Consider the following 8,304-nt stretch of genomic DNA (forward strand, 5'->3'; position numbering starts at 1 on the left):
ACACAACACCGGACCAGGTGACCTTCATATCCGGGGACAATTGCACTTGAGACAGAGGTGGCCACCACCACATTACAGATCATTATATATTCTCAAGATATTTCTTCTTTCATAGTTGGTGGAGAGGGAACTAACAGACAGACAGACAGAGTGAATAGAAGGGTTACAAACTCTACTAACATGAAACACTTACAACGCTCTTATCTATAGTCTGTACAAGCTTTAACTTTTAATCTAACACAAGGTGAAACATAGCTAATAATTAATGTTGATGTGCCACGTACCTCTCGTTCATTGTTGTATTGTGGCTCACTACCTTTATATTTGCTGCATTGCATCCCAACAGAATAAAAATATTTGATTATCATATATGTCTATACATGAAAAAGAAAACTTGATAAGATGAAATGTACCTCAAAATGCGACTCAAGTTACAAAATAATTATGTTAACACCAGATTAATAATTTCCATAAAGGTTTTCGTTGTTTTCTGGTAGTAAAGGGGACGAGATGCTGATGATATTCTGGTGTTGCCCCCGTCGGTCTTCGTCACTCCCTTCATCTGTCATACCTGTGCTGGCCTTTAAAACAACGCTACATGAAGACAACTGCAAAGTCTGTATGTTTTCACTGTGCAGTACTGATGGTGGGGAAAGTTGGCAATATGCGATTACATTCCTTCGTTAGCCTCCGTCATCGATCATACCTGTGTTCGTCTTTGTGTCAACGTTAGATGCAGGTGTAATCTCCATCCAGGCTGGGAGTTTCCGCTGCCCATCGCTACTAAAGGAGAGGAGGAAGGGCTGACAATACAGTACAGTTGCATTATCTCCGTCAGTCTTCACTACCTGGCCTCACCTGCTGGTAGTGACTTGTCTCGAGTTAACACAGTCGGTGTAAACGGAAATTCGTCAAAACAAATCGCGACTCGACTCAGCGCGACTTTTTTGGTGTAAACGCAGTCTAACGTGTTGTAAAAGTCGAGTTTACTGTAGTTTACTAAAAAAGATATCACGTTTTCGTTAGATAACTTGACCTCCCTGTGCTGGAACAATGGAAATGGAAAATCCGCCAATATTTCATTTGCACAGGAAATCAATATCAATCTGAAGTATGTAAGATTCAATTCAAGAAACAAATATATGAAGTTAAGAGTCATGGTTTCTTCTCTCTTCAATGTAATAAAATTAACTGACCTACGGTACTTTGTAAATACGATCTTCACGCAATGCCGTGAATTAAACTATCCTCAAATTGTCAATTGAAGTCAAGGAAACAAAGTGGAAACTATATAAAATGAGTTCTTTGTTTCTCCTTCTCGATGATTCTAATTTGTTCGGGGGAGCAGTCGGTCCGGAGCGTTTTCGTCTTGTCACGGATTCGGATACAATTAATTTTAGTCCGTAAACTCAACAAAATGAACATATAAATACTTGATAAGGCTCTGATCAACAATTCAAAACACTGAGAGCAAAAACAAAAACCCAGAAAATATGTATTGGTGAAATTCCTTATATGGAGATTATAGTGTCTTATGGATCCAATTTGATTTGATGCCTGATTGTTGCTAAAATGTGCGGTCAAGTGTTATAAGTGTTATTGTTTATGTTTGATATGAAAATTAAGTGTTAGATTAGTTTGGAAACATTAGCTTATAGATTCTATAGATTTTCTAAGGAAATTTCTGCATGTATACTCTCTCTCTCTCTCTCTCTCTCATGAATTTGGACTTACGAGCTAATAAACAGAAAATAAATAAATTTATAACCAGTGGGACAAATCACAGCATAAACTAGATAGCAGGTCAAATTAATGTAAATAGAACTGCTGTCAACTAGGGTGCCGAAGCCGAACCTGAGCCGCCCGTGCCGCCTTGAGTCACCGTGCTGGGTCCTGCTGGTGTTTCTTCCTGTGACGGCTTCATCTGTGAATATCTGCATCATCTGCGGCCCGGCACGGCTCTCCCTCCACCATGACGGCCATGGGACAGCTGGTGTTCGATGAGTACGGCAAACCCATCATCATCCTCAAGGACCAGGACCAGCAGAAGAGATTAACGGGTATCGATGCTCTGAAGGTACGGGGTGTATTCCTGGCTGACTGGCAGGTGTGGTGGATTATTAATGTACTGGCTCAACTATACTCTGATGATATACCAGAACGGTATGGGTTTGCTCATTATACCGATATGTAACGTGCACGGGGTTCATAATGCCTGGTCTCATCGAAAATTGTGTTAAAATAAAGGAAGGAGTGACAGGAGGCAACCGTGAGTCACTCCACCCACCTAGACCCATGTTCATGATAACTAGTCCCATTTATCGGCTTTTCTGTGTGGAGTGCCTGTTCTTACTTTGTGGATAGCCGTGGGTAGTGGTGGAGTGGGGCCTAATGCAGGAGTGGTGAGGGGTGGTGACCGTGATGTGGCTTGTTTCATGGGTCACGGTACTCTATAATGTAAATTGTTCATGCAGACAATGGCATGTTGGCAGTGTCCTAATATACACGTCCCTCTCGCTCTCTTCATTTTCCGGCTCCCCGCCCCCTTCGCTGCTCTTTCACCCAGTTGATTGACGTCGCATACATGAAGCCACGCTATTGGTCGGGTAACGATTAGAGGAAAAGGGAGTGAAAATGACAATTACTGTAGGAGGAAATGGTAACATAAAGTAGATAGAAAAGGAAATTAATAATGAATAAGGGAATAGGAGGAAATGATAATTTGTCCCTGAATTTTGGATGACTCATTTGACTTTAGGGAACTGACAACATAGTGGGCCTTTTTTTTTCCGTAAATCTTTAAAACAGTACCTCCTCTCTAATCCGTGCAATAATAACACAAAATGATGAGTAGTTAATGGAGAACACGTACCTTGTGGTCTTGTTTGGGGGTCACACACAGTTGTCACATTGCCTCACTGAAATTAGAGATGTCACTCGGAGTCTAAGTCCAAATAGTAAACATTGCTATTGTCTATTATATATATCTGGGGTTTGTGGGTAACAGGAAGTGACTGTCTGGTGTTCACATTCTGGGTTTTTGGGTAACTGCTGAATAGGATTCTTATTGTGTCTATAGTTCTTTTGTCCAATGACGTGCCACCACCTCTTAACACCACAAGCTGCGCCAATGGGAATTTGCTATATGTATTTGTAGGCAGGGCACAGCTGGGCAGACAGGTGCACAGAGATCTGTGTGCACAGTTGAGCCATGGCCACCAGGGACATTAGTTGTTAAGGTTGCAAAGTTGATTACTGGGAAATCATCGCTCCTGCGATGCAAGTCAGTGTACAATCGAGAAGAGGACCAGCCAGGACCTTTATCCTTTCATTAAGGTATTGTGAGGAGGGGTATTGGTAGAGGTAGGGCATATTGTGTGAAGCTATAAGAGAACCGGTGTGGGGGGAGGGAAGTTGCCCCAAAGCAAGGATACAGTATGTTAGGTTTGTGTTAGGATTAGGTTAGTGTTGCAGGGGTGGTCTGGGGGTGCAGCCCCCCTGGCTAGGTTAGGTTTATGTTAGGGTTAGGTTAGTGTTGTAGGGGGGGTCTGGGGGGCACACCCCCCTCAGTTAAGTTAGGTTAGGTTAGGTTAGGTTTTTGTCCTTAGATTTTTTTGGATTGCCATATATCACCTCTTTTGGCTCCCCCCCCATGTTTTGCTTTCTGAAGATGAATCATTGGTCTGTGTGGCTGCTTCAGTAAGTAGATGATATAAATTGTTGGCAGTATTGAAAGGGACTCCAAATTGATATCATTATTGATTTAAGTTGATTTTATATAATATTTATTTTCATTATTGGAAGGTTTGATAATGGTCCAGTATACTTATGCCTCCTCTTTTTTTTTATTTCCTTCCAGACCTTCACAAAATCCATGGTATACATATCATACAATAGTGTAAAGTGGAAGAAAAATGTCACCAACCCTCTTTATGCTACAGATGACTTAGGATTTCTTCTAAGCCAGATTTTTGTATCTACCCCAAAGCAGGATCTGTAGGAATGTGTTCTTGGTTGGGTTAAGAAGAGAACAAGTCTTTTCCTGGGAGCGAATTATCAGAATCACCAAAAACATGGCAAATACGTGACCAGAATCTCTTGAAATGCACCCCATAAAGCACACACTGCCATCATAATAACACAAATATCAAAAACTTCACACCATGCTGGAAAACAAATCAATACTGCTGGAAAAACTCATTACTGTGTTTCATATATTCTAACGTCTAACCAAATCTAACCAACCTTTACTGCTGTGCATTATATAATCTGCTGTGTTTGAAGTGATTCTGATTATTTACACTCCAGAAAATACTTGCTTTCATCTCACCCCACCCAAAAACCCTGCATTCCCACAGGTCCATGAGTTTGTCGGGGAGAGCATTGGTGGCATTTTTCCACCACTTTCTACCATTGTATTATATGTAAACAATGTGTTGTGAAGGTCTGGAAGAAAATGGTCAAAAATAAGATGCCAGAGTTGTACTGAATCTTGGCAATTTTTTTATATATTTTTGCCATTAATGTAATTTAGCATAAGAGTCTTTAGGTGGAGAGATATTAGTGCTCCTTGAACATACCAACTGGAGCAAACTTTGAAAATAAAATAGTTATACTCCTGTGAAGATTAGATAGTAATTTAACTTGTTCAGTAGCAAGTGGAAAGATTTGATTAGCCAAAAAAAAAAGTCATAAATTCCAACTAGCTCTCACTTGTTAAGATGGTTGAATTTAAACATCCAGTGGGATGAAAGAGATGAAATGAAGTGGTTCAGTTGTTTCATAACATTATGGAAATTGAGCAGATATTGAGAAATATTGACTCACATTTCAGGGAAGAAAGCCTAAATGTTACCTTTGATGCTGTTGCATGAAGTTAACCACAATGTTGCATTACAGTCTCACATTTTGGCGGCCCGGAGTGTTTCCTCCATCCTGAGCACGTCACTGGGGCCCAAGGGTCTGGATAAGTTGATGGTGAACCCTGATGGCGATGTCACTGTCACCAATGATGGAGCCACCATCTTGAAGATGATGGATGTGGAGCACCAGATTGCCAAGTTGATGGTGCAGCTTTCCCAGTCACAGGATGATGAAATTGGTGATGGTACGACGGGAGTTGTAGGTAAGTAAGTCTTGCATTGCCTGTTGATACCAACCATGTATGAAGGGTGAATTGTTTTGCTCATAACTATTTCTGATTTCCCAATGGAATTATTACCAATAGATAATTTCAAGTTTGTCATCACCTTACAATTTCTTTATTTGATTTTCAGTGTTGGCTGGAGCACTGCTGGAAAAAGCAGAATACCTGCTGGACAAGGGCATCCACCCTATTCGTATTGCCGACGGGTATGAGCTGGCTGCTAAGAAGGCCATCGAAAATCTAGAAAGAATTGCTGAAGAGTTCCCTGTTGATATGAATAACTTGGAGCCCCTAATCCTTACTGCTATGACCACTCTTGGGTCCAAGATTATTAATCGCTGTCACCGGCAGATGGCAGAAATAGCAGTGAATGCAGTCATGGCTGTGGCTGACATGGAGACACGAGATGTTAACTTTGAGCTGATCAAAGTGGAGGGCAAGGTTGGAGGCAAGCTGGAAGACACTATGTTGGTGAAGGGAGTGGTAGTAGACAAGGACTTTTCCCACCCACAGATGCCTAAGGAACTCAAGGATGTCAAGATGGCCATCCTTACCTGTCCCTTTGAGCCCCCAAAGCCAAAGACCAAACATAAGCTGGAGGTGAGCAGTGTAGAAGAGTACAATGCACTCTACCAGTATGAACAAAAGCAGTTCACTGAAATGGTGGATAAAGTGAAAGCTGCAGGGGCCAATCTTGCTATCTGCCAGTGGGGCTTTGATGATGAAGCCAATCACCTCCTCCTCCAAAAGCAGCTTCCAGCAGTGAGGTGGGTAGGAGGACCCGAAATTGAGCTTATTGCCATTGCAACAAATGGCCGCATTGTGCCTCGCTTTGAGGAGCTATCTCCAGAGAAGCTGGGAACATGTGGAACAGTGCGTGAGCTTTCCTTTGGTACAACTAAAGACAAGATGCTGGTGATAGAAGAGTGTCCCAACACCAAGGCTGTCACCATTTTCATCCGTGGTGGTAACAAGATGATCATTGAAGAAGCCAAGCGAAGCATCCATGATGCCCTGTGTGTTGTGAGGAACCTGGTGCGCAACAACAAGATTGTGTACGGTGGTGGTGCTGCTGAAGTGTCTTGTGCCTTGGCTGTATCCGAGGAGGCTGATAAGGTAAGCTACTCTTCCAAATAATATAAAAAATGTTACATTTGTCTTGATAGATATATTCATGGAAAGGTCGTATTGTACATTTTATTATAAGTTTCCAAGCAAACCAAGAAAAAAAAAATGGTCTTACAAAGGAAGACAATGTTGATTGCCACATTAAGCATGACTAATGTGAATGTTTTCATAATCTACAGATCTCCACCTTGGAGCAGTATGCATTCCGTGCATTTTCTGATGCTCTGGAAAGCATTCCTCTGGCACTTGCTGAGAATTCTGGCCTTTCCCCCATCCACACCCTTTCTGACTGCAAGGCCAGACAGGTTGCTGAGAAGAACCCAGCACTAGGCATTGATTGCAACCAAAACGGAACATGTGGTCAGTGCTGTTTGCAAAAGTCACATTTTTCTTTTTAAAAATATTCATGAATAGTACAGTAATACTCCGCTTAACGAACGTTCGTATAACGAATTTCCGGTTTAATGTACTATATAAAGTTAGACCAAAAAGTTAGCATAACGTACAACCACATTCATTTTAGCTAATTTTCTGGGTTTGAATTTGCCGGGTGAGGGACCAAACGCGGCAGCCTTGCTGTTATTGTCTGGCTCCCCGCCTGTCTCTAGTGCTCCTGGAGCTGGATCCAAGATTCTTTAACAACCTCAGAGCAACCTCATGGCTTCCATGAACGCTTGGAGGGACAGTGACAAGGTTGCTCTGAGGTTGCTGGGTGTTATTGTCTTATGTATGCATATATGTTCACAAAATTACATTTTTTAGCTTTTTACAAAACCTGCCCCCAAGAAAGGATTGTTATGTAATGCATAAAGTGAAATCTTACATGGTATACCAAAAAATAAAACAGAGATGATGAGATCGGCCACAGACGGCAGAGACTCCGGCGACTTGGCCGCTTCTTCTTCTTCTTGTGACCTTTTAGCGTGTTGTCTTTCACCACGATATTAAATTTGTTTCACTCCTCTATTGCCTGCTATAATGGATATCATGTCTTAGTATTCATATATACTCATGCCATGAGGATAACCTGGACTCCGTGGCAGTGAGTGATTAATGAAATACCGTGGTATTTCATTAGTAATTCACTATCACTCACTGCCACGGAGTCCAGGTTATCCTCATGGCATGAGCATATATGAATACTAAGATGTGATATCCATTATAGCAGGCAATAGAGGAGTGAAAACAAATTTAATATCGTGGTGAAAGACGTGTAACACGCCAAGCTAAAAAGGTCACAAGAGGAAGAAGAAGCGGCCAAGTTGCCGGAGTCTCTGCCGTCTGTGGCCGATCTCATCATCTCTGCTTTATTTTTTGGTATTCCATGTAAGATTTCACTTTATGCATTACAAAACAATCCTTTCTTGTGGGCAAGGCTTGTAAAAAGCTAATAAAAAAAAAAAAATTTAACCCATGTGGTATGTTGGGGACCAGCCCAGAACACATCCCCCCTATTTCCTATGGGAAAATTACATCCGCTTAATGAATTTCTGCTTTCTGCTCTACAAACAGCTTTGACACCCCCCCTATCCTGTTCATTACTGTAGTTTCACTTTGTCCTCTACATGCTGAAATCTTTATTGCTACATTCATAAAGACTGTTCTCTAGAAAATTGCTTAAAACTTTAATTCACAGTACCAACCATTCCCATTTATGGCTACCACACAAGAAAATAAAAATGCACTCTCTCATTTACTTAGGATTTATACTAAATTGAAAATATGCCAAGATGAAAATAATAACACGCTTTTTGGTTTTCAGACATGAAGAATCAGCATGTGATTGAGACTCTTCACAGCAAGAAGCAACAACTCCTCTTGGCTACTCAACTAGTGAAGATGATCCTCAAGATTGATGACATCCGCACTCCTGGGGAGTCCTACTCTGTCTAAACTTCCTTGACAACAGATAGTCCACCTCAGAACTGGTGATTTTTAATACACTAATCTTGGCTCTTCTGCACACTTAATATAATTTACAACTATGAAACTTACGCTAAGCTTGATAAATAAATCAAACCAGTTTATTT

At 41.3% G+C, this 8,304-nt stretch overlaps 1 protein-coding gene across 1 annotated transcript; it reads left to right on the forward strand.

Annotated features, from left to right (window-relative positions):
- The first annotated feature begins 1,849 nt into the window (after positions 1–1,849).
- Positions 1,850–8,301, forward strand: LOC123517210 (T-complex protein 1 subunit epsilon-like). The gene is made up of 5 exons (XM_045277229.1): positions 1,850–2,077; positions 4,900–5,125; positions 5,277–6,262; positions 6,454–6,634; positions 8,037–8,301. The coding sequence occupies exons 1-5, from the start codon at positions 1,973–1,975 to the stop codon at positions 8,165–8,167; spliced, it is 1,629 nt and encodes a 542-aa protein (XP_045133164.1). The 5' UTR covers positions 1,850–1,972; the 3' UTR covers positions 8,168–8,301.
- Positions 8,302–8,304: the final 3 nt, after the last annotated feature.

Source organism: Portunus trituberculatus, chromosome 41 (genome assembly GCF_017591435.1).
Source record: "Portunus trituberculatus isolate SZX2019 chromosome 41, ASM1759143v1, whole genome shotgun sequence".
In the NCBI taxonomy this organism is placed as follows: Eukaryota; Metazoa; Arthropoda; class Malacostraca; order Decapoda; family Portunidae; genus Portunus; species Portunus trituberculatus.

Bases quoted from the DNA above. Each gene is read 5' to 3' on its own strand.
- LOC123517210 (XM_045277229.1), top strand. From the start codon at position 1,973: ATGACGGCCATGGGACAGCTGGTGTTCGATGAGTACGGCAAACCCATC. The intron at 2,078-4,899 runs GTACGGGGTGTA...GTTGCATTACAG, and splicing joins CGGGTATCGATGCTCTGAAG to TCTCACATTTTGGCGGCCCG. The intron at 5,126-5,276 runs GTAAGTAAGTCT...TTTGATTTTCAG, and splicing joins TGGTACGACGGGAGTTGTAG to TGTTGGCTGGAGCACTGCTG.